The 26,258-nt window shown below is 35.8% G+C and overlaps 1 protein-coding gene across 1 annotated transcript; it reads left to right on the plus strand.

Moving 5' to 3' along the window:
• The first annotated feature begins 343 nt into the window (after positions 1–343).
• On the plus strand, positions 344–26,258 carry asns (asparagine synthetase). Its single transcript, XM_056254256.1, has 9 exons — positions 344–794; positions 17,893–18,072; positions 21,427–21,564; positions 21,677–21,727; positions 22,480–22,586; positions 24,184–24,218; positions 24,310–24,389; positions 25,805–25,962; positions 26,049–26,258. The coding sequence occupies exons 1-9, from the start codon at positions 344–346 to the stop codon at positions 26,256–26,258; spliced, it is 1,410 nt and encodes a 469-aa protein (XP_056110231.1).

A 26,258-nucleotide genomic window follows, 5' to 3' on the forward strand; every position in this document is an offset into this window, starting at 1 on the left:
AAATTAAGAATATGTTTAGACCCCCGAGATCAAAACACAGCGGTAATGAGAGAACAGCTACCAACCAGCTACCAACGGTAGAGCAAAAAACTAGCAGACTCTCAAAAGCCAAATACTTTACAGTGTTGGATGCAAGTTCAGGTTTTTGGCAACTCAAATTAGATGAAGCCAGCTTGCGTCTTTGTACATTCAACACTCCTTTTGGCGCTTCAGATTCCATTGACTCCCATTTGGGGTCAACTCTGCTCCAGAAGTTTTTCACAGGACGGTGAAGCAACTTTTTTAGGGAATTGAAGGCGTTGAGACATACATTGATGATCTTTTGATCTGGGGAAGCACACCCATGGAGGATATTGGAGCATCTCCAGCCCAACTGTTGATGGGTCGAAGACTGAGTACAAGACTTCCGATTACATCAGAGTTGTTGAAGCCTCGCATGGTAACTAACCCAGTACAGCAGTTGTTAGAAAAGAGACAAAAGATGCAGAAGGAATATTTCGACCAAAGATCCAGACCTCTTCAGAAACTTCAGGTTGGCGACAATATAAGAATTTGGCATGATGGAACATGGAATCCAGCTGAAGTTACTGGACTTTCTGAGCAGCCAATATCTTATGTCGTTGAGACACCTGAGGGGAAGGTGTACAGAAGGAACAGAAAGTTTTTAATGAAATCAAAAGAACAAAGTGGCACACCAAGGAAGGGCACGGACAATCAAGATGTGACTCAACAAAATGGGTGTGACAACACAGAGAAAAAAACAGGAAATGGACACTCAAACATGGAAAAGAGATGTCAGTCCCACCGATCTCTCAAGTCTACCTGTAAAAACTCCAAGTGGACGAGTAGTCTCAAAACCAAGAAGGCTTATTGAGGAGTAGTTCTATGATATTTCCTTAAGTTTAAACAATGTCACAGTTCAAAGGACAGTGTTATGTTAAATGAAAGCCTGGCAGATGCTTAAAAAAATGCTGTTATGTTGTGTAGTGATACACATTTGTTTTGTAATGGTGGGCTATACAAGGTGACTGAAGTTTTTTTTTTTTTTTTTGCAGAATGTAAAAAAAAAAGAAAAGAAAAAAAAGGAGATGTCATGATATGTAAAACATGAGTGACCTATTGCCACCCTGAAGCATAAATGTAATGTTGGGGTTATGGGGCGGGGTCAAGGTAGATTAAAGAACATGGCTGAAACCTAAAACAGGTCTCGTGTTTTCTCTTTAAAGGGATAGTTCACTTCGAAATTAATTTTTGGTATGTTTTAGCTTACCTCAAGGGCATCCAAGATGTAGGTGTCTTTGTTTCCGCAGTAGTTTCAATTTTGATATTTTTAGGTCAAACCGTTCTTGTCTGTCAGTCATATAATGCAGGTCTATGGTCACCACCTCAAAGAGCATGCACAGAGAAGTCCAAATTAAACATGATTTAATGACTCATAAATGTAAGTACACATTGATGGCCTAAGACACGAAACGAACGGTTTGTGTGAGAAAACGAACAGTATTTATATCGTTTTTAACCACAGCCACGTCCAAGTGATCTGAGGGTGCGGGCGCTTCGGTCTGCGCAAGCGCCGGAAAGCGCCGGAAGTGATCTCTCGCGCGTGTACGAAAAAAATTCAACGTTGTCTGTTGATATATCGAAATCGTCTTCCATTGCGATTTCCTGTATATCTAAATATGTTTAAATCTTCACAGTGAAAGGTAACACTTCCGAAATCTCTGTGTAAACAATGAGTGACGTACACGCGCGAGAGATCATTTCCGGCGCTTGCGCAGACCGAAGCGCCCGCGTCCTCAGATCACTTGGACGTGGCTGTGGTTACAAGAGGTAAAAACGATATAAATACTGTTCGTTTTCTCACACAAACCGCTCGTTTCGTGTCTTAGGCCATCAATGTGTACTTACATTTACGAGTCATTAAAACATACCAAAAATTAATTTCAAAGTGAACTATCCCTTTAACACACATCGAAAACACGTCACAACCAGCTCCAACATACCTGATCCAGCTAATCAAGCTCTTCAGGCCAGTGGCCCCCCAGGAACATAGAGTTTGATAGAGTAATAAGATGCATTTCACGTGTTAAATACGTGTTGTTTACGCGATAACAACATGTTTTTCACGTGCAAAACAATAATGCTTGAAATGCGTGTTAAATACGCGTGAAATATGCGCATTTTACGTGTTGTTAACATGTCAATCACATGTTTTTTAACCTTTAGCCCTTCCATATTAGTATTCTATGGCTTAACATCCGTCTGAAAGCCGCCTGAGAGCTGAAAGAGTTGCACGTGACGCGAGTCAGTTTACTCTACGACGCGTGGCAGCATTTGGTATGTTTGGTGTGCAAATTGTTGAGAGGTAAGTATAATATGCAATAATATGTGTAAATGTATGGTTTTATCATAGTATGATCATTTGTGGGAATGTGAGCGTTTTCCTCCCGACCTGTGTCTAACGCGTTTTGCACGCGCCCCTGTTAAAGGCGATTTTTCAAATTACTTTTGAAAATGGAGCAGTGTTAAAAATATAACTTAAAGTAACAACAGGTAACTTTTCAACCTTCATAATATATTTCCAAGTCTCTTGTGATCCCAGCAAACAAGGGACGTCCCCCGGACGTTTCAAACGTCCCCTTAGGTCCGCATTAGGTCCGCTTTGTAACGTTCCCGATCGGACGTTCGGAGGACGTCCGCACTTGGTCCCATTTGTAACGTTCGCTGACGGACATTCCGATGACGTTCGCATTTGGTCCGCTTTGTAACGTTCGCTGAAGGACATTCCGATAACGTTCGCATTTGGTCCATTTTGTAACGTTCGCTGACGGACATTCCGATGACGTTCGCATTTGGTCCATTTTATAACGTTCGCTGACGGACGTTCTGAGGACATTTGTCCGGGCCAGTTTGCGAACGTCCCTATTTCGTCCCTCACCTGGCATTTCCATGACAACACTTGCAAAATCCAGTCGCCCATGCGTTTGCCATCATCAACTGACACTTTGCAACTCAGACAAACGAATAATTAAACTAAAATATAAATGCAAATATTTGCATTAATTGTAAAATTAAGTTCATGTTAAAAATGTTAGTGTTTTAATGTTAAGATAATAACTTTCATGTAAATTATATCACTAATTAAAGATGTAATAAAACCACGAGTCTGTTTTCACCCGTTATAATTTAAACATCAAAAACATGAAAATTGATTCAATTGAATATGAGCTATTTATAAAGGCTATTCCACATGCACGAAGAGGTTGAATCCCAGGAGCTCTAAAAGAATGCATCGACTTCAAATGATGAATGCAGCCAAGGAAAACGTGAAGAATGAAAAATTGCTGGAAAGAAAGTGGAGAGTAACACGGTAAGACAAATAAAAGTATCCTTAACATTTACCTGTCAAACTGTTGGTCAGGCGAAGGTGACTGGTTTTAAAAAGGTGATTGGCTGCAATCTTCCATCACTTCAGGACCTGTATGCCTCCAGGATTCTGAGGCGAGCAGGAAAGATTGCAGCTGACCCCTCACACCCTGGACATAACCTGTTTCAGACTCTCCCCTCTGGCAGGAGGCTCCGGTCCATCAGAACTAAAACCTCTCGCCACAAAAACAGTTTCTTTCCGTCTGCAGTTAGCCTCACTAACAAGGCCCGGGCCCCTACCGACACTTCCCTTTTGCAAAGTACATAAATTTTACTAATGTTTCTACACATCTCATATTATGCACAAACTTGACACATTGACACATTGCACATATCTGTTGTTTATTTTAATCTTGTTGTCGTATATTTTTTATACTATTTTTTATACTATTGTCCATCCCTTATGTACCCAGCAAACATTGGTCCGACGGCAACGTCGTGTCCCTGGCCAAAAATAGTTGCGGCCAGGACGTCATAAATCGGTAAAAAATTTAACACAGAACATTTCCTAAAAATGCATTCAGATACATTTGTACATGTCTACAGTTGCATGTATAATTGTTATTTTAACTTTTAGCTCGTGTAGTTATGTTTAGTGTATCGGGTGAGAGGACGTCACCTGGCGACGTCTTTTACACGTGCATTTATAGTCCATCATGACCCTCTATGAAATCCTTGTTAAATATGCAAAAGCTGCGCTTAATCCTCGCATGGTTAATACTGCAATAATTAATGTAGTTGCCCATGAAGTTTTTAAGAGGTTGTGAAGAAGACGTCCACTGGCGTCCTTTACACGTCTAGTCAGGCTGTGTGTGAATAATAACGTCCACTGACGTCTTTTGCACGTCTAGTCTAGCAAGACAGAAAAAAATTATCAGGATTTATAATTCTTTATACGATTTATATACAAATGAATATATATTTACTTTATCTTGTTTTTATAAATTATAATCACAAAATGCACAGTATAGTCAAGTGATTGCAAATGCAAAGCCACTGCATTTTAGTCATTATTTTAACCTGTTGTACCTGATGTATTCGTTGTTATTTTTTTATGGAATGTATATACATGTAAAACAGAAATATACCCGGTCACCATTTATGTCTGAGTTGGATGTAATTACCCAAACCCTCTGCCCAAACCATAAACTGTGCTGCCAAGATGTAGTAACAAAAGGTCTCGCGATATTACAAAATCATGCGATGGGATTATCTCGCGAGATGTTAACGCGTTCTCCCCATAGATTCTGGAACTTTGAACAACCACGAGGAGAGGAGGGAGTTGTGTCGATATTATTATTAAAAATCTACTGTTGGGTAAGTACATTTTGTATTAGATTAACGTGCTTGAGTTTTACTTGTGTGACATGAATGAACCGAAAGAAATTATGCCCACATTGTCAACTGAAATTTACTGAGTTTGGCTAAAATTAGCCAGTAGGCTAAAAGTAACTTTGAACGTATACAACAACGGTAACGTTATACCAAGTATATTGTTTAATGATACAGTCATTACTGTAACTTATTAATGTAGCCTTTTGAGAGTTTCTTTCAGAAAGTAAATTATCTGAAATGGAATGAAATGTTTAGCTGGATTTTAACATGTATGTTTTCAGTAACTGCTTTAAAAATAAAAGCAGAACATATTTTATACAATAAAATAAAATGTAATGCATGTTGATTACCTTTTTCTAATGTGTCATTCATGATTCATTCATCTTGTTCCAAGTTTTTTTTTAATTTAGCTGTAGACCATAAAAATATTTTGAAAATAAGTGCATATCATTTACCTCAAATTTTAATTTAATAATAATTTTATTTATTTAAATATATATATATATTATCTTCCCTTAGATGCTGTAAAGAGGTGGAGCCCAAATGCTACAGACTCTGAAATTGATGCAGCAATGGCAGAACACCTGAAACACGCTCCAGGAACAGCTGGTGGATACAAAAACTGAGCCAAACAATGTGTTTTTAAACGGATAGTTTCCCCAAAAATGAAAATTGTCATCATTTACTCAACCTCATGTTTCAAACCTGTATACCTTTCTTCATTGAATTTTCATTTTTGGGTGAACTATCCCTTTATATAATAATTCAGTATTTTGTAATTGGTATTTTAGTTTGGTTAACAAATGTTAAACATTGAAAAAATATTAAGATACATTTTGGCTGTTCAAGATCAATAAAATGTGCTAAATCAGAACATGCTTCTTTTTTTCATATGTCCACAAATAATGTGTTCTTGTTTGTGATGTACACGTGATTAAAACGTTTTATTGACGGTCAGGTCTGACTAGACCAATTTTGGACCTTTTTAGAACCTTTGTCAAGATGTGTAAACTTCAAGACTTGATTGCCTTTCACGATGTTACACAATATGTGTGTGATTATTTTAAATGCAGGCTTATATACACTTAAATTATGCAGCAACACATTTAAACACACAAATGACGACGCATTTAGACGTCCAGGGACGCGCTGAAGAGACGTGGAATTCACGGCCAAAAGAGACGTGGAATTCACGGCCAGATGACGTCAAAGACGTCGGTTCAACTTTCATTTTGGAACTATTTTTCAACCATGACGGGACGTGTCGGACGGACGTCTTTTCAACGGTCATTACACGTCCAAATGTTTGCTGGGCCCAGCAAACATTGGTCCGACGGCAACGTCGTGTCCCTGGCCAAAAATAGTTGCGGCCAGGACGTCATAAATCGGTAAAAAATGTAACACAAAACATTTCCTAAAATTGCATTCAGATACATTTGTACATGTCTACAGTTGCATGTATAATTGTTATTTTAACTTTTAGCTCGTGTAGTTATGTTTAGTGTATCGGGTGAGAGGACGTCACCTGGCGACGTCTTTTCCACGTGCATTTATAGTCCATCATGACCCTCTATGAAATCCTTGTTAAATATGCAAAAGCTACGCTTAATCCTCGCATGGTTAATACTGCAATAATTAATGTAGTTGCCCATTAAGTTTTTAAGAGGTTGTGAAGAAGACGTCCACTGGCGTCCTTTACACGTCTAGTCAGGCTGTGAATACTATACGTCCACTGGCGTCTTTTGCACGTCTAGTCTAGCAAGACAGAAAAAAATTATCAGGATTTATAATTCTTTATAAAATACACGATTTATATACAAATGAATATATATTTACTTTATCTTGTTTTTATAAATTATAATCACAAAATGCCCAGTATAGTCAAGTGATTGCAAAGCCACTGCCTTTTAATCATTATTTTAACCTGTTGTACCTGATGTATTCGTTGTTATTTTTTTATGGAATGTATGTACATGTAAAACAGAAATATACCCGGTCACCATTTATGTCTGAGTTGGATGTAATTACCCAAACCCTCTGCCCAAACCATAAACTGTGCTGCCAAGATGTAGTAACAAAAGATCTCGCGATATTACAAAATCATGCGATGGGATTATCTCGCGAGATGTTAACGCGTTCTCCCCATAGATTCTGGAACTGTGAACAAACACGAGGAGAGGAGGGAGTTGTGTCGATATTATTAAAAATCTACTGTTGGGTAAGTAGGCCTACATTTTGTATTAGATTAACGTGCTTGAGTTTTACTTGTGTGACATGAATGAACCGAAAGAAATTATGCCCACATTGTCAACTGAAATTTACTGAGTTTGGCTAAAATTAGCCAGTAGGCTAAAAGTAACTTTGAACGTATACAACAACGGTAACGTTATACCAAGTATATTGTTTAATGATACAGTCATTACTGTAACTTATTAATGTAGCCTTTTGAGAGTTTCTTTCAGAAAGTAAATTATCTGAAATGGAATGAAATGTTTAGCTGGATTTTAACATGTATGTTTTCAGTAACTGCTTTAAAAATAAAAGCAGAACATATTTTATACAATAAAATAAAATGTAATGCATGTTGATTACCTTTTTCTAATGTGTCATTCATGATTCATTCATGTTGTTCCATGTTTTTTTTTAATTTAGCTGTAGACCATAAAAATATTTTGAAAATAAGTGCATTTCATTTACCTAAAATTTTAATTTAATAATAATTTTATTTATTTAAATATATATATATTCTCTTCCCTTAGATGCTGTGAAGAGGTGGAGCCCAAATGCTACAGACTACAGAAATTGATGCAGCAATGGCAGAACACCTGAAACACGCTCCAGGAACAGCTGGTGGATACAAAAACTGAGCCAAACAATGTGTTTTTAAACGGATAGTTTCCCCAAAAATGAAAATTGTCATCATTTACTCAACCTCATGTTTCAAACCTGTATACCTTTCTTCATTGAATTTTCATTTTTGGGTGAACTATCCCTTTATATAATAATTCAGTATTTTGTAATTGGTATTTTAGTTTGGTTAACAAATGTTAAACATTGAAAAAATATTAAGAGACATTTTTACTGTTCAAGATCAATAAAATGTGCTAAATCAGAACATGCTTCTTTTTTTCTTATGTCCACAAATAATGTGTTCTTGTTTGTGATGTACACGTGATTAAAACGTTTTATTGACGGTCAGGTCTGACTAGACCAATTTTGGACCTTTTTAGAACCTTTGTCAAGATGTGTAAACTTCAAGACTTGATTGCCTTTCACGATGTTACACAATATGTGTGTGATTATTTTAAATGCAGGCTTATATACACTTAATTATGCAGCAACACATTTAAACACACAAATGACGACGCATTTAGACGTCCAGGGACATGCTGAAGAGACGTGGAATTCACGGCCAGAAGAGACGTGGAATTCACGGCCAGATGACGTCAAAGACGTCGGTTCAACTTTCATTTTGGAACTATTTTTCAACCATGACGGGACGTGTCGGACGGACGTCTTTTCAACGGTCATTACACGTCCAAATGTTTGCTGGGGTACCGCTGATAACCGTTATGCCTAACACTACGAAGCTAACGTTAAATGTAGCTGAAATGAGACAACGTTATATTCCATTTGGATAAAATCATAACTGAATATGTTTATTTTGTTGTTTTAGGGCCAAAGGGGGAGAATTGCCATCGGATTAATCCCACAGCTGACCGACAAACACACACACACACACAGCTGCCAGCGCATTTGAAGACACATGTGAACTTCGTTTCAGCTGGAAACTTGGCAACTAGACACGCAACACACACACACGCACTTTTTTTGTTTATGAAAATAAAAGTATTTTTGTTTCCTGATATTCCTTGTTGTGTGTTTGTTCCTTGGTTGTTCGATTTTGTGTTATCAGACTAATGCTACACTATAAAAGGGTCTTAAGATGTTAAAAGGACTTCTAGTGAATGTTCCGTAAAGGTCCCCGAAAGTTTTCTAAACGTCCCGCGAAGGTCCCTCGGGACGTCCCGCGAACGTCCCCCACGACGTCCTGCGAACGTTTAAAGAACCCTACACGAAGACGTTCAGGGGACGTTCGCAGTGGACGTTCAGGGGACGTTCTGGGGACGTTTTTTTGTTAGCTGGGATGGTACATCGACTTACAATAGGTTGAATGACACGTCTGCCATAGCCTGACGGGGTCTGTAGCGTTTTTAATCGTACTTTTAAACTTCGGGTTTCGGGTAGTAACCGGCGAACAAAGAGAACTACAAAATTCGACTGCTTTACGGCATATACGTCACTTCCACCACCACCCCCACTTCCTTAAAATCGGACTTGCGAGCCAAATGTTATAGTCATGGCCGAAGCAGCACAGAAAAACAAGAAAGCAAAGGTTTTATCGGAGCAAAGCAAAAAGAGAAAAAGAGAAAGTGATCGCGTTAAAGGCAGAACGAGGATCAACATTGCAGAGCTGCCAACTCTCACGCATTGGCCGTGAGACACCCGCATTTGATTGGTTTCACACGCTCACACGTACGCCACACCCCCGGTTTCTCACGCTAAATTGTCAACCCGGTCGGTCAAATCCCTGAAAGATGAGTTTATCTATAGATCTACCTGTTGAGCCACTCGTGATCGACAAGTTATACCGCAAATTAGTTCAAATCTCCCGGAATCTAGAGCGAGCGCGCACGCGAGACAGAGACTGTGCTCCAACGCGCGCGGACGGCAGAGAGAAAGCGAGCGAGAGACCTTTGCGTGTGCACGGAGCATCGAACCCTCCATCGAAAAAAGAATGCCTCTCTCTAACCTCTCTAATTCGCTAGAGTAGTAGCGAATTATCAATCTGGTAGCTAGTAAACGATATTCTAGTTTTTGATGGTTAGCTATCGCTAGTATTCTCGTTCTGATTTGAACTTCCCTTGTGAAAAAAAAGTGCACTTTAGTGTACTTTTCGAAAGTGTACTTATTACAAAAATAATACACTTTAAATGTATACACTTAAGTGTGACTTAAATGCAATGTTTTCGGGGCACTGAATGCACATTAAGTGTAATTTATTTCAAATATATCACATATTAAGTTGAAATAAAGTGTAATAAGTTGCAATTAAGAGTGATTTTTTGGAACAACTTAATTGGCACTTTAATACAACTTTATATATACTTTCATAATTGCTTCTATTGTATTTAAATTATAGTTAAAGTGCACTACACAATATAATGACACGCAATTAATGTGATTAAAAATATACTTTAATGTCAGTTAACAATACACTTAAGTGTGAATTAAATGCAATGTTTTCAACTCACTTAATGCACATTAAGTGTAATTAAGTTCAAATGTATCATATATTAAGTTAAAATAAAATGTAATAAGTTGCCATTAAGAGTGATTTTTTTAAAACAACTTAATTGGTACTTTAATACAACTTTATATATACTTTCACAATTGCTTCCAGAAAATACAGTTAAAGTGCACTACACAATATAATGACACGCAATTAATGTGTTTTAAAATATACTATAATGTCAGTTAACAATACACTTAAGTGTGAATTAAATGCAATGTTTTCGCCACACTGAATGCACATTAAGTGTAATTGATTTCAAATATATCACATATTAAGTTCAAATAAAATGCAATAAGTTGTCATTAAGAGTGATTTTTTGGTACCACTTAAGTGGGACTTTAATACAACTTTATATTTACTTTCATAATTGCTTCTAGTCTATTTAAAATGTATTTAAAGTGCACTGCTCAATGCACTGACAAGCAATTAATGTAAACTAAAATGTACTTTAATGTCAGTTAACAATACACTTAAATGTGAATTAAGTGTAATGTTTTCGACAAACTTATTGCATATTATATGTAATTGATTTCAAATGAATCACAGATTAAGCTCAAATTAAATGCTATTAGTTGATATTAAGAGTGTTTTTTTGGAACAAATTAAGTGGGATTTTAATACATTTGTATATGAACTTTGAAATATGGTAAAGTGTACTTCCAAATATACTGACAAGCAATTAATGTGAACTAAAATATACTTTAATGTAATATACATGTACACTATTATATAATTAAATACATTTGTAATTAAAAATAAATAAATAAAGTTGCAAATTATTTCAAATTTGAACAAAAAAGTCTTAATAACCTTGCTACAATCAACACAAATTCAATTTAAAACCCTCCACATTTACTGACAAAACAATCTCTAAAATAAATACATAAAAACCTTTCTGTTGATGCACAAGAAAAAACCCAAGAAACACTATATATAAACAGTTACAACACTTTAAAGGGATAGTTCACTTTAAAATGAAAATTCTGTCATTATATACTCACCCTCAAGTTGTTTCAAACCTGTATGAATTTTTCTTCTGCTCAACACAATGAAGATATTTTGAAAAATGTCAGTAACCAAATAGTTAACTGGTCCCATTGACTTCCATGGTATTTTGTTTCCTACTATTGAAGTCAATGGGACCAGTTAACTGTTTGGTTACTGACATTCTTCAAAATATCTTCCTTTGTGTTCAGCAGAAGAAAGAAAGGTAACACTTTATAATAACTGCACACTATTATTCATTAGTTAAGCATGAATTAACAGTTAATTCATCATTTATAAAGCATTAATAGACATTAATAAGAAGTTTATAAATACAGCTATACATGCTTTTTCTTGATTTATAAGCATATCTATAATGTGTTTAATAATTATATTTTCATACTTTGTTAATGATCAATTAATAATTTCTAAATGAAGTATAGCATTATTTACAAACCAGTTATTTAAGAGTAGTCAGTGATTCATAAGATCACTTAAGTGTATGTTGATGGTGAGTATATGATGACAGAATTTTCATTTTAAAGTGAACTATCCCTTTAACTCTCATTTAGAAAGAGTCTGGAGGGCAATGATGCTTATATGCACAATCATTTTCTCCCTCATACAAAGGTACCTAAACCTAAACCTATCATCACAGAAAACATTTTTGTGTTTTTACATTTTCAGAAAACATCATTCTGTATGATTTATAAGATTGTTTCCATGTAATTTACTGGTATTACTATACTTTTGGGGTAATTTGGTCCCCATAACCTAGGGATTACCAGTACAAACATCATTTTAGAAGCAAACACACAGTACATCAAACACACAACCCATGAATTAATACAAACAAAATGTGATGTGACGTTATACTGCAAAATGTGAACACTAAGATTCAGACGGGTAATGCTTTACAACAAGGTATTATTAGTTAACTCCTTCAGTTAACATGAACTAAGAATGAATAATACTTTAAGCATTTATTAGTCTTAGTTAATGTTAATTTCAACATTTAATAATCCATTATTATATTCAAAAGTTGTGTATTAAAATTATAATGCACTGTGAACTCGCATGAACAATGACTATAAATTGTATTAACTAACTTTAACAAACCAATTTTAATTAACTAATATTAACAAAGATTCATAAATACTGTAAAAATATGCTCATTTTTAGATCATGTTGGCTAATACATAAACTAATATTAACAAATGAGACCTAATTAAAGTGTTACCGAACCTTGTTAATTTTAGCTTTTAAACCTTTTCATAGCACCAAGATTAAACAGGACAAAATGCTTACTCCAGCATTACAGTGAATATAAGGTTGTCTAAAAACAAAAAACAAAACAAAAACTGAAGAAATCTAAAGGCACAAAAACAAGAAAACCAAAATCATTTGTCACCAAATGTTTTGAAGTAGTTGGAAAGTGCTGTTTATGTCAATGTCCCGGTGCTCTCCAAAGTAAATGTCAATGGATTTGTTCCAAAGAGGCAGGAAAGTCAGAAAAAATACCTTGAGAAAAAAAAAAGTGAAGGAAAACATTTGTTTATAAAACAGATCCAGTCCATTATTATATTTGGCTCAAATGAATGAAAGTGATAGATATTTTCCCGTTAAAGTTTATATACACCTTTCAGTATCTGCACAATGTTAGTAATTTTAGCAATAAGAGGGAACACAAAAATGTATATGTTCTCTTTTTATTTAGTACTACCCTGATGAAGCAGTTTATTCTGCAAGGTGTACGTAAACTTTTGACTGCTAACTGTTGATGTGATGAATTACCTCATCAGGGTCACACCGAAGTAGAAAGCTGGGCAAGGTTCCTCTATTTCCCACAAACACCAGGATATCACTTACCATGCCATCTTCACTGACACTGGGCTTAAAGTTATTAAAAATAGAGAACATTTATTTTGCTACTTTACAAGGAATTAAACATAACTTTATCAATTACACACATATAGGTTAATGACCCATGCAAACCCAAGACCCATGCAAATTGAGAAAGGTAATCTTGAATTTTAAGCTTGCCGCACGTATCTTCATGAAGGATGTTCCTGTATTTACCACGGTTGACACAGTAATGCGGCAGCCTTCTTCATTTGGTTTGTTACCTATAAAATATATGATGATTATAGGGGCATATGTAAATGCACAGGTGGGAATCTATAACTTGCAAATGGAAAAGATACAAAGCATTAAAAGCTATAGGGATAGTTAGGGACTTGATAGCAGTGTTTTAGCTTGGTGTGCTGGCTGGGCAAAAATTCATAATAACTCTTGTAACATCACCTCATCAATACAGGTCTGTGATTCCACACCGCTTGCCCTGTATCTCCAATAACAAATGTGAACTGATCCTGCAAAATGAATGTTTAATCCAGATAAGCACAAAAATATTACATATTCCAAAACAAATAGTAACTGAACAACTCTCTCTTCAAATGCAAAACGAAATTAAATACATTACAAGCATTATTTATAGAGGTGGGTGATATATTAAATATGTAATGTATGGTGGTTAAGATTAATTAATATAAATGACTTCGAGAGTTACAATTGGATCAGCATTCAGCATGCAAATTTAACTTTAAGTCATTTAGTTTGTTTAAAATTATTTAAAAAAAGTCGGTTTAAAATAAATAAATGAAAATATATATATATAAAAAACACATTTCAGTAGACAAATTCCTCGAACACGCCCACACACGCGAGCACATTACGATGTAAGACATTATTAGAATGCAATCATAGATAAATTAGTGGAAACATGATTAATTTACCTCCCGAATCTGTTGCGTATAACTTTACTATCTGCGATTAAAAAGCACTCTTAATCGCAATATCAACTGCGGTGAAAAAAATGTCAATAAAGAAAGCATCAAGATATACTTACTTGACTGATTATTTGCAGTATAACATCTCATCTGCAAACAACCAAACGTGGCGCTCCTTTTGTTTGGGAAGCTTCAGTTTCCTCATGCACCGCCATTACAGAAACATAACAGCGCATTTTTCAAACTCTAGTGAAGTAGTGCGTCATCATGACGTAGTATTTCTGGCGCATGCTCATTAAACACCATGTTCGTATAGAGTATATTTTCATTTTAGCTTTTCTGTTTAAGTTGAAGTTGTTCTAACTCAATGGGCTCTATGCACGGCGGTATTTCCGGTGAAGGTCAAGGATGCTCGATAACTTCCGCCGATCATAGAGTCCAATGCAATACCGAGAATTTATATTGAATTGTATACTCCATGGTTATACTAAAGAAGCGTTAGTCACAAAAACTGACAAAACAGACACACCTCGTTGTGTTTATGCTTCTTTTTAAAATTATATTAAATAAACATAACTATATATAAAATTACATCTAAACGTATGAAAGTTTCGTTTCAAAGACGGGAGGACAGTAAATTTTGAAGACTCTGCCATAATCCCGTTTTCCTCGTTTTCCTCCGCTTTAATCTCCCCAACCGGAAACTGACGAGCATCCTTGCGTCAAATGCGGAACTTATGCGTGCATATAGCCTATTGTGTTGTTAGACTCTGTAAGTTCACAAAACTTTACTCTTTCATCTAAAAGTCAATATTTTTGTTCAATGTAGTGTAGATTGCAATTAAATGTGTTTAATTGACTTAGAACAACATAATGATATTGAAAGTATTCTGTTCACAGATGTAAAGTACAACACATTACTGCTAAGACTCCTCTCATAAATTAAATTTTTATTGTCAAATATTATGTAGAAAACTGACAAAAATGTCAACAATAGGTTGTCCTGGATTATACTGTATTGCAAATTTATTGGAAAAATACATTCCAAGTGCATTAATGCACACAGTATATATTATAGACTAAACACATTTAAAATACATGAACAAATTATTTTTGGACAACACACTTGAGTTGAAATTAAAGTGAATTACTTTCCATGTTTTCCATTAAAAATATTATTTTATTTAGTATATTAGTCAATACATCAAAATAAATTTCATTTAATAACTTATAACTTTAATAACTTTAAAACACTATAAATTCATAATTATTTAACATGTATGTTTAAGTAAAACTTAGACACAATTAAAAAGTGATTTTTTTAAAACATGCACTTAAGTGTGTTTAGAAATATTGTGATGAAAGTGTACTTACTTTAAGTTAAGCTTAATTAGATATTATTACAAAGTGCATTTGTAAAAAGTGCACTTAAGTGTGTTTAGAAATATGATCATGAAAGTGTACTTTCTTTAAGTAAAACTTAATTAGACATTATTACAAAGTGCATTTTTAAAAAGTACACTTTAGTGTGTTTAGAAATATTGTCATGAAAGTGTACTTACTTTAAGTTAAACTTAATTACATATTATTACAAAGTGCATTTTTAAAAGTGCACTTAAGTGTGTTTATAAATATTGTGATGAAAGTGTACTTACTTTAAGTTAAACTTAATTAGATATTATTACAAAGTGCATTTGTAAAAGTGCACTTAAGTGAGTTAATAAATATTGTCATTAAAGTGTATTCCCTTTAAGTACACTTAAGTGGTCTTTAATTTTAATTATATTATATTATCTGCAAGTACACTTTTCAAAAAGTATACTTTTATGAGTTTAAGCACACAAAAAGTACACTTTCAATACAATTAAGCACACTTCTTTTTCACAAGGGTTTGCAATCGATGAAATGCAAATAGCAAATGTTTGACCTAAAAAGTGTAGTCTACTCAACATGTACAAAGAAAGGAGGAAGATTATTAATAAAATCATATTTTAGGATACCTAACATGTCTGTGATATTTGTTTATTTGTCTTGCCTCAAGCTATAATGCAAATCGATTTGTAAAATTTGCAGATTCATTTATGGTAGGTTGATATTATAATATTGACGATATATGGTTATTATCAACCACTCAAACATTGCATTGAAGTATCATATAGATCCAGTAAAACGGTAACCAATAGACTAGGCTACTATAATGACGCTGGCTTGTAAACGTGAGCATCGCGATCATTTGTCGTTAGAAAAAAAATAAAACCCATGAAATTATATTCATATGACATGCTGAAATATATGCCACTGTACCTGGGATGAAGACATTTCACACGCGACGCAAGCAGAACACCTGCATGTGACCTCCTCCTACAGTGTTCAGGGCTATCCTGGTTGTCAACAATTGCACGTGCATGTAGGATGACAGAGTTTACGACAGTAGTAGAGGACAATACTGTTTCCCAACTGTAGGGGGAGCCCGAGAGCAAAAAACGACCTGTTGTTACTTTAAGATTTTAAAGTTAATAAAACATGTCAGAGAAGTGCAAGATGCATCCATATGTTATTTAGGTGTGAATGAAACTCTTTATTCCCTTACAAAAATAACCTACAGGAATCCTGCAGGATAAAAAAATAAATAAATAATTATGCAGGATATTTGCAAAGATATCCTGTTGGCAGAGGTGGGTAGAGTATCCAACAACTACTCTAATAAAAAGTATAAGTAGCCTACTTATAGAAATATTTACTCAATGTAAAAGTAATAATCTTAAATAGTTACTTGAGTAAGAGTAAAAATCCAATGAAAAATCTACTCAAGTATCTATTTACTAGTTACTTCGGATCATAGCCTATATCAACAACACAACAACATGTTAATATTTAGATAGGTATTGAATTTAAATGATTATTATGATCATTATTAGATGTCTTTGCAACAAACACAGAAGAGACAAGCATTATTTCTGGCATCTTTAGCCCAAATATCATTGCATGTCCTTTGCTTTGAATAATAATGAATACAGCTATATTTGGATTATTAGACAATTTCGAAATAAAGTGAACCTGCTGAGTTTTGCATGTAAAGGGAACTTTAGTGTATTGAATTGTATATAAACTCAGGAACAAGGACTGTTTGGCCCTCTAGAGATTAACTCTGGGTTTATTTTGGTTGGCCAGTTCATTGTCCAAAAGACCTGCGTTCACAGAGTTTGGTAATTCATATTGCACGGTAAACCAAAAGAAGAACACCATTGTCCCGACTCTAATTTGTGTCATTTGAACAGTATCAAAACACAGCAGGAACTACAGACAGTGAAAACTCTTAACATGTGCCCGCACATATAACCGCCACTGAACATCTGAACTCAATCAATGATCAAATGCACATTGATGGATCTTCTTCCATCTGTTCTTCAAAATGTAATCAAATGAATATTTCTGCAGTTGTGTAAACTGTCCAAGCAAAAGATTAGTTTTCAAGACGAACAGGTCACCGCCACTGCGCAATACACACAAATTACTGCGAGTTGGTGGGGGTTCATTCATTTAATGTATAAATTAAGGTATATTTCCAAATATAACGTCCTACTTTGTAGTAGTGGTATCGTGGCGTAATAATCTGTTTGGTTGTAAAATGTATTACCTGAATGAATTGAAATCGAATGTAGCTCCTTCACAGACAGCATACGCAGATGTTCAACTAATAAAGATATTCATCGCTGGATGCATTTGCAGATTTACTTTTATTTGACTCTAGGTCCACGGCCACTTTATCCGACGCTCTTGATCTTCTTAAATTTGGGGGGTTAAGGGCAAGGGCCTTGCTCAAGGGCACCTCAGTTGTTTCCTGTAGGTATTGAGACCTTAGGGTTACAAGTTTGACTCTCAACCATTAGGCCACAACTGCCTTTAGAAAATTGGCAGCATTGTTATTTTATTTTTTACAAAGATCTGTAGACCTATCTGTTTTAACAGCATTCTGTTTTAACTTTGATTTAATTCAAACAGGTTTGACAGATATTACGCACTCCATGTCCACTCCTGCAAAGATCACTCCGTTCCCACCAGGGCACTTTGAGGCATTTAACTTGAAGCTCAGTGGAAAAGTGAAGTCTGTTCAGATGGATCGCTTCCACTGTCTCACAGACAAACCCAAACATGCCGCCTATAACAACGTTGAGGGTCTTCCCAGCTAGCAAAAAGTCATCTATTAGACGTTGAATAGACGTAAATCTATCGTAAATCAACGTCTTATTATGGTCCACTGAAGGTTGAAAATGAAAATTGAAAAGACGTCAAATTTAATTTATTAATTAATTAATTTTATTTTAGCATACAGTTCATCGGTGTCTAAACGTATGCATAGCACTGTATATAACAGACTTATCCTGTCTTAGATTATCAGTTGAAAACACGTAGTCAAACAGTCCAGCCGAAACTACTTAGTTGAAATCACGTCGTAAACCAATCCAAGGTGGACCGACTTTTTTTCAACCATATTTCAACGTTGAAAGACGGTAATTGTTTACTGGGTTGGCACAGGTAGATGTCATATTCACCATTAAATATAATAGATTAATAGATTAATAATTCAGCAGAAAAGTCGTTATATTTCAAGTGTGTTTAAAGGGTTAGTTAACCCAAAAAAGAAAATTGTCATTTACTCACCCTCATGTTGTTCCAAATACATAAGCTTTTGATCATCTTCCAAACACGAGTGAAGATATTTTAAATGAAATCTGAGAGCTTTCTGTCTCTACATTGACAGCTACACAACTACCACTTTGACGCTTCAAAATATTCATAAAGAGATTGTGAAACTAATCCATATGAATCGAGCGGTTTAGTCCATTTTTTCTGAAAAGACACTTTCGTTTTATATTATAAACAGATTTAATTTAGGCTTTTATTCACATATAAACATTCAACTCGCACTTCAGATCTGGTAAACAGAAACACAAGCATGTTCGCTTGACATGCGAGAACCAATGAGGTTCTTTCTTGTGTGTTATGTAGCACGTTTGACCTTCTGTTTATGTTCGCTGACCAATGTTTATATGTGAATAAAAGCCTAAATTCAGTCAGAAATTGGGAGTGTTTCCTTCATGAAAATATTTTAAGACCGTTACGAAAATGAATGTTGACAAATAAAAATAGGACATGAAAACATGCCTATGAAAACATGAACGTATGAATAGACAAAAATAGCTGCTAGATTATGATGTATCAATGTTATCGAAAAAGAAACATATAAAAGGAATGTTTTTTTTTAAGTTTTTTTTTTTTTTTTTTTTACCATTTTACAGTTTGTGATCGTCAAGTGTTTTCTATCAGCTTATGGACTATATACATCATGACAATAAACGTTCATGGATTCTAAATGCATGGGAACGCGTCACGGCTTCTTTCCTGCTGCTTAGCCTCTCAGCATCTATAGGCTGCTGCCATACATAGGTTTACTGTTAAAAAATGAGAACAAAACAACACTGCTGCATTATTATTAATATCATCTAGATTTTTGCCTATCTACAAGGAATATGACCGTCTCAAATAACCCAATCATAGTCAATAATATCAGACATTATTTCAGCATTTGAGCTGAACTGAAGATTGAATGAAAGGTCGGTAAACTGCAGCATTTTGCTAGCTGGTTATTAAACTTAATCAAACGCATCTAATTTGAGATTAATCAGATATAGACAACATAAAAGTAATTTTACAACTTACATCTGCACAAAAAGACGCGAATGCGCACATGAACTTGGCTGTGCTAGTCTGATGTTGTGTGCTGTAACTGACATAATACACAAAGAAATACAATTTTGAACACTTTTCAAAAGTTATAAGGGTTTTTGCAAAACAAAATATATCTCTGGAACACTAGGTGGCGCTGTGTTCAAACTTCTCAGGTACCTTCAGGACATGCTGTCGATTATCCCAAGGGGGTAATCCATCGACCGGAAGTTGAAGCCGGCCGGGTGCCGCCATGTTGTAGCAGAACTTCACTTGCGTTAGCATTTCCATTGACTCCCATTCATTTTGGCGTCACTTTGACAGCGAATAACTTTACACCTGAGGCATTTAAAGACTCCATTTGTCCATTATTTATTTCTAAAGAAACACGACAATGTATAAAGGGCTCCATTACCTTCTATGTTACATTATGGCCCCGTAGAAACAGATTTAGTAAAAATAGGCTAACGATTGCGTCATAACCACTCGACTCTCTGTCGCGTTGTACAGAAATTACCGTACAGACAGGAGGAGAAGCTCGCAGGCAATCGGGGGACGTCCCGTCAAGGGAGAAGCCCATAGATAATGAGTCCATAAAAGCAATGGAATACTTACTCCTGCTCACTCACGCCAAAGAACTCTTTGCTCAAGTTCCCCGTCTCTGCAAGATTAACGTTGGCAATTTTCACACACAGCTACTAGAAGATTAACGTCTGTCAGACAGGTTGCTCACGTCATCAAGCTTAGTTTGAGTCGGTTTGAGTCTGCGCGTCAGGAACGGAAGTGCTCAAAAATCGCTAAAAATGGGCTTCAACTGTCTCAACTGAGTTCCAATGAGATTGCTCTGTCCACTTCTTATACTGTCTATGGATTATCCCTATCAAATTTTGTGAAGATGTGTAAATTGTTTAAAAGATATTGCAATTTATGTCATTTCAAAATGACGTGCACATGGTTCATCCAATCCTGCAAAAATCGGTATCCACAGATATGGCATGACACAAGGAATCCATAGACACCAAGTTTTTCTGACAAACTGTTCAAAAGTTATGAGCAAGTCAGATCTCATGACCTTTAGGTGGTGCTGTTCCCAAATTTGGCATGGACCCTCAGATCATGGTTCTGATAAAACACACCAATTTATGTTTCGATTGATCAAAGTTTGGCCGAGATACAGCCTCTGAACCAATTTTGGGTCGACCTCGTTAGGTTTGCGACATTATACCTTTTGAACAAAGATGGATAAAAAAATTCAGTCAAGCGCGCTCTTCCTTTAAGACTAGAGCACAGAGAATTTACAACATTCTATTACAATCGTGTTCACATTATAATGTTATGTTTATAATAGATTAGCGCTGCACATTTGACATTCCAGGCATCACTGCTGTGCTCGTTTTCAAATCCAGTTTCACTTTATTTTGCCGGTTTGGAAGGCGTGCTAACGCTAACAAATCAGACCTCAGGAACCGCCCCAAATGCTGCAATAACCAATCAGAAAAAGAGAGAAATATATATATTTTTTGAAGTCAGGGCGATCATCGATTTCATGATCGATAATCGCTGTCATGTACGGAGTACTCGTGCCCATCCCTAGAATCAACCTTAACAGGATACATTGAAATTCATGGCAAATTAAGTATCGAGTTAGTTACAAACTAGTAGTTAGTAAGCCTCTAGTAGGGACTTAGTGCTATTTTAAGTAAGAGCTTATGAACTACTGGTGCAATCTTACCCAGATGAATGGCCAACATATTTCTGGAACATCTTTTCCACGAGTCTGAATGAACGAGAAATTAATTTGTTACTTTTCATCGGGCTTTGAATTGGAGACCGTCAAGAGCAACATTAGGATCCTGTTTGAAAATGCGGTAAAGAAACGCTTGATGACACACAGAAGAATCGGTTGCCTCCTCTCAGACTCAGGAGCCTATAGGCTATGCTCATTTAGTTTTTCTAGTTATTTTATTTATAAAGCACATTTAAAAACAGTCTGGGGACTGACCAAAGTGCTGTACAAGTCAGATAAACACAACAGAAAACTAAGTAACGCATAATAAAGTCATCATTCACTTGGAGAGTTATGACATCTTCACTATGCCTCCGTTGGTGAGTACAAGAGTTCATCTCATTCATAAGACCATTTTTTGATGAGTGCATTTAAAGAGCAAGTCAATCAATTCCTTTAGTTCCCCGTTTTCTTGTATGGAGCACAGAATGTGAAATTTGATTCTCTTGTGCATATCTGCATATTCATATTAGCACAACACATTGTGGTGAAAATTTTGGTGAACTTAATTTCTATTTAACATTCGCAAAGCATTGATGATAAAACTATCCTGCTGTCATTGCACCCATAGACCTCAGCCAGTTGGGTTGAGGGTTAGCTACCATTCCTCTGCTCTACTCATTTGACCATGTGATCACGTGAAATCTCAGGATTGGACATAATGCTGGTCTGAAACTTGAAAAATGGAACGTCAGCATTATACTGCTTAGAAAGTTAGCAGGACAAAAGATTGCTCTTTCTCATGATGCTTTTCCCCTTCATCTGTGTAATACGGACTTCTGTAACTGTAACAGTCTTGAAGCAACTTTTGTTGAATTATTAGGTGTTTATTTTTTTATTAGTCAAGAAATAGATTGCACACCCCTGTTCAACAAGCTGCCTGATTTGTGGCATCAATTATATTTGTAGAACAAACCGTACTGGATGACTTGCATGCAAAAGCTTAATACTTTGGGTTAGAACAAATCAAAAGTATGAACAATAGTAACCATGCTTGTTCTGGCAGTGTGACTATATAGTCTGAACTCATAGCCACTAGATGGCAGCAGGAACATTCAGTGATCTCTGTTTTTTAGGCATGTACCTGATATCAAAGTACATCCATGAGAAGACAGACAGTGTTGTGATTTTCTCAGGTGACGGTTCGGATGAGCTGACACAAGGATACATCTACTTTCATCGGGTACATGTTATTGTATGATTAACCTCACCTGTGTGTATTTACAGTGTCTCTAAAAAGTATTTGGATACTTTTAAAAGTGGACACATTTAAAACTGCATGAAAGTTATTCCATTCGATACGGTATCCTTGAATCACCATTATTTGGCTGTTGGTATCAGCATTTGTGCTTTTGATTTAGTGTGATATTTTATTACGCAGTGTCCCTTGTGAAAAAGTAGCATAGGCTTGTGTGGTATCACAATTTTAAAGCATTTAAACATTTTCTTCGCAAGCTGTTCTGACATGCACTTTTCTGAGGGCGTACACCCGAAGTGCACGCATACTAAAAGACTACTAAACTAAGTTTTGCGGCTTATTGCGGTTTAACTATCAAATACATACAAGGTTTACATAAACACAGTCAGTTATGTCTTTAGTGAACGTAAAGAGTTCGAAAAGGAAATCGGATGTGTGTCTGTGTACTAGATCTGTGCATGAGGTCTTAAAGTAACCTCAGCCTAAAAACCTTCTAATGCTTTTGTCATTACCATTAATCAAGCTACAAAAGACAGAAAATCAGTTCCTGCTCTTGACTGAACTTCAGTAACTTGCTAATACTTGCTTGTGGGTGTTCTCGGGGCTTTAATCCAAAGATAATGTGCTACACTTTTAACTCTTACAATAAGAATCGATGTATATTTAAATTTATAAAGTGTAGTTTATGTAGTGTTTTATTTAAAAACTATTTTTTATTCAATTTCTTACTTAAATGCTACTGTTAAATACACCAACTGTAGCTGACGTTTATTTTAGTTTAAAATAAACTAAAAGTTTCTATTGGTTTATATCATTTGTTTCTTATGTTGTAATTTGCATCTTTGTTATTATTTTTAATGACAAAGATGAAATAAAATTAAAAAAGGAAATACGATTTTGGCCCACCTCTACTTTAGCCAAAACGGTCAGTTTTTTTTATACTGTATATATATTTTGTTAAAATTGTATCGCTTTTAATTGTATCTCTAATTTTTCAAAATAGGGAAATTAGTTTGGCTATACTACTCAGCGTCTTAATATAGTACTTAGTGACAAAATAGTCCTAAAAACTGACACAAAAAACTGATCCTGATAAAATACACTTTAAAGTACAATGTGCTTTTTAAATGTATACTCTTAAGGGATAGTTCAGTTCACCTAAATTTCTGTCATCATTTACTCACCCTCAAGTTGTTTCAAACCTGTATGAGTTCCTTTCTTCTACTGAACACAAAGTATGATATTTTAAAGAATATGGGTAAGCAAATAGTTGTGTGACCCCACAGACATCAATGGGGCCCATCTACTGTTTGTTTACCAACATTCTTCAAAATATCTTTTGTAAATGATGACATAATTTTCATTTTTGGGTGAACTATCCCTTTAAGTGTTTTAAGAAACCTATCATAGGGTGTACTCTTAGTACATTTTAGTTGGGGTGGGAATCTTAAGGCACCTCGGCTCACGGTCCGATTCTTAGCCTACTTTTTTATTATTATTAATTTGTTTAATAACTTGAACATTGAGACATTTTGAAATAATTTTCAAATGTTCATAATCTATTCTGAATCTTTGACGTGAGAATCACGATGCGGACAGAAGCACAGCTGCATTCGGGTAAGATTAAATGTCCCTTCCCTTCTCTTCCCTGCTCATAGCAAAATTTTTCATAGTATTTGTCAATCCAAACGGTTTGTTTCTTCCTTAGACTGGAATTGAGAGTGCCTTTCCTGGACCATAGGTTCACCGCATACTACCTATCTCTGCCTGAAGAGATGAGAGTGCCTAAGATGGGTATATCTGACACCTTCCAATTCAATGATTTATCCTTACACATGTTCGTACCTGCTACTTGTCTCTATGCAAAATTATTGGAGTTCGACAAACCCCGAACCCTTAAGAGTCCATACAAAACTGAAAATTGTCATTTACTCACCCTCATATTGTTATTAACCTGGGGTGTGCTTTCCGTACAACAACGTAACTCGCTGCTTAACTACTATAGTACAATGCATCATTGAAGAAATCAACTAGCTAGTCACGACTGTTTCCCGAAACCATATTGTCGCAAAGTGGTGTTCAACCACATTGGTTTATGACGTCAAGGACGTGGTGGAGTAATAACTCATTTTAATTAAACTGTGTGAGATCGAATTAATGCTAGATGTTTTGATATAAACTACAGACATGGCATCTGAGGCAATCGTTATTTCAAATTTTTCTCAGTTATTTCGCTTTATTTCCAGATTCAATCATAGGCTCGTTCTTACATAGTAGAGCACGTTCGCACATGCGCAGTCTTCAAAAACGGTGCTTTACATATCTTGACAAACTCAAAGATGTCAAACACATTTGTATGTATTATAAATAAATTACACAGGTTGTACTGAATGTCAGCTTGTTTATTTTGCTCAAGATACGGATTTATTAAGTCCACGTGTCATGCAATTTAGAAACTATGCTTCTAACCACAGGTCGAGAGCTGTCGTTCCAACCACACAACTTTGCGATGCTGTTTGCGAATGTTCGTTGGAACGATGGTTTCGGGCAACACCGACTTGTTGAACTATGCTGATAACGACGGAACTTGCGACCATAGTTGGCTAACGATGCTTTCGGGAAACGCACCCCAGAATGACTTTTTCTGTGGAACATAAAAGACATTTTGAAAAAATGTTGGGAGCTAAACGGTTTCGGTTCCAATTGACTTCCATTGTATGGACAAAAAAGCAATGGAAGTCAATAGGAACCGAAACTGTTTATTCTTTAAAATAAAATTTTGATATGCTTTGCATGATGTACAGTTTATTTTCTCTCTATTTTTCAAAATTCATGTTTGTGGTTTCTAAGCGTACAATCACACGAAAACAATGTACTACAAACAGAAAGGTTTTTCCTTTGTACTGACGACAACGTTGTCAAAACCATCCCCGTTCACACGGATCCGTGAAAACGACTAAAAACGCTGTATTATGCTGCCAGGCCAGTTGTTGGCGATGTCATTTTATAAAGAAAAATCATGCGCCTATAGACTGAACACGCAATGCGCATGCACATGACATCACCGTTTTCACAGGTTTTTTTAGGCCTCCAAAAGATTGTTGTTATGTAAATGAATGGCTAAAATGCATGAAAAGTTTTTAGTTAAAAAGGATGTGTATACGCCCCCTAAAACCAGACCGAATAACTTGTTTGATCGGCACAGGATGGTGTGGAGAAGCATCTCTTGAGGGAAACGTTTAAAGGGATGAACCTGATCCCAGATGAGATTCTCTGGAGAAGGAAAGAGCCCTTCGGTGATGGTTTGTCATCCATTAAGAAACCCTGGTACACTAGTCTGCAGGAACACATTGAGTCTGAGGTACTTCACATGTACATGCACATGGCACAGCGCTTTAAAGCCTCTTCCTCTTTATCTATTTCTTGAATTTTTCTTTTCCCTTTTAGGTGAATGACTCTCAGTTGGAGAAGGCTGCTAAGGTGTTCCCTTTCAACACCCCCACAACCAAAGAGGGATTCTTCATAAGGCAGATCTTTGAGAAGAATTTCCCCAGCTGCTGCGAGTGGACGCCACATTACTGGATGCCTCACTGGATCAAGGCCACCGACCCCTCGGCTAGAACCCTGTCCATCTACAAGGCTGATAAATACCAGTAA

The sequence above is a fragment of the Rhinichthys klamathensis genome, unplaced genomic scaffold (genome assembly GCF_029890125.1).
Source record: "Rhinichthys klamathensis goyatoka isolate OS25496 unplaced genomic scaffold, OSU_Roscu_1.1 h1tg000111l_1, whole genome shotgun sequence".
In the NCBI taxonomy this organism is placed as follows: Eukaryota; Metazoa; Chordata; class Actinopteri; order Cypriniformes; family Leuciscidae; genus Rhinichthys; species Rhinichthys klamathensis.

Bases quoted from the DNA above. Each gene is read 5' to 3' on its own strand.
- asns (XM_056254256.1), top strand. From the start codon at position 344: ATGGAGGATATTGGAGCATCTCCAGCCCAACTGTTGATGGGTCGAAGA. The intron at 795-17,892 runs GTCAGTCCCACC...TAATTCAAACAG, and splicing joins CTCAAACATGGAAAAGAGAT to GTTTGACAGATATTACGCAC. The intron at 21,728-22,479 runs GTACAAGAGTTC...TCTGTTTTTTAG, and splicing joins CACTATGCCTCCGTTGGTGA to GCATGTACCTGATATCAAAG.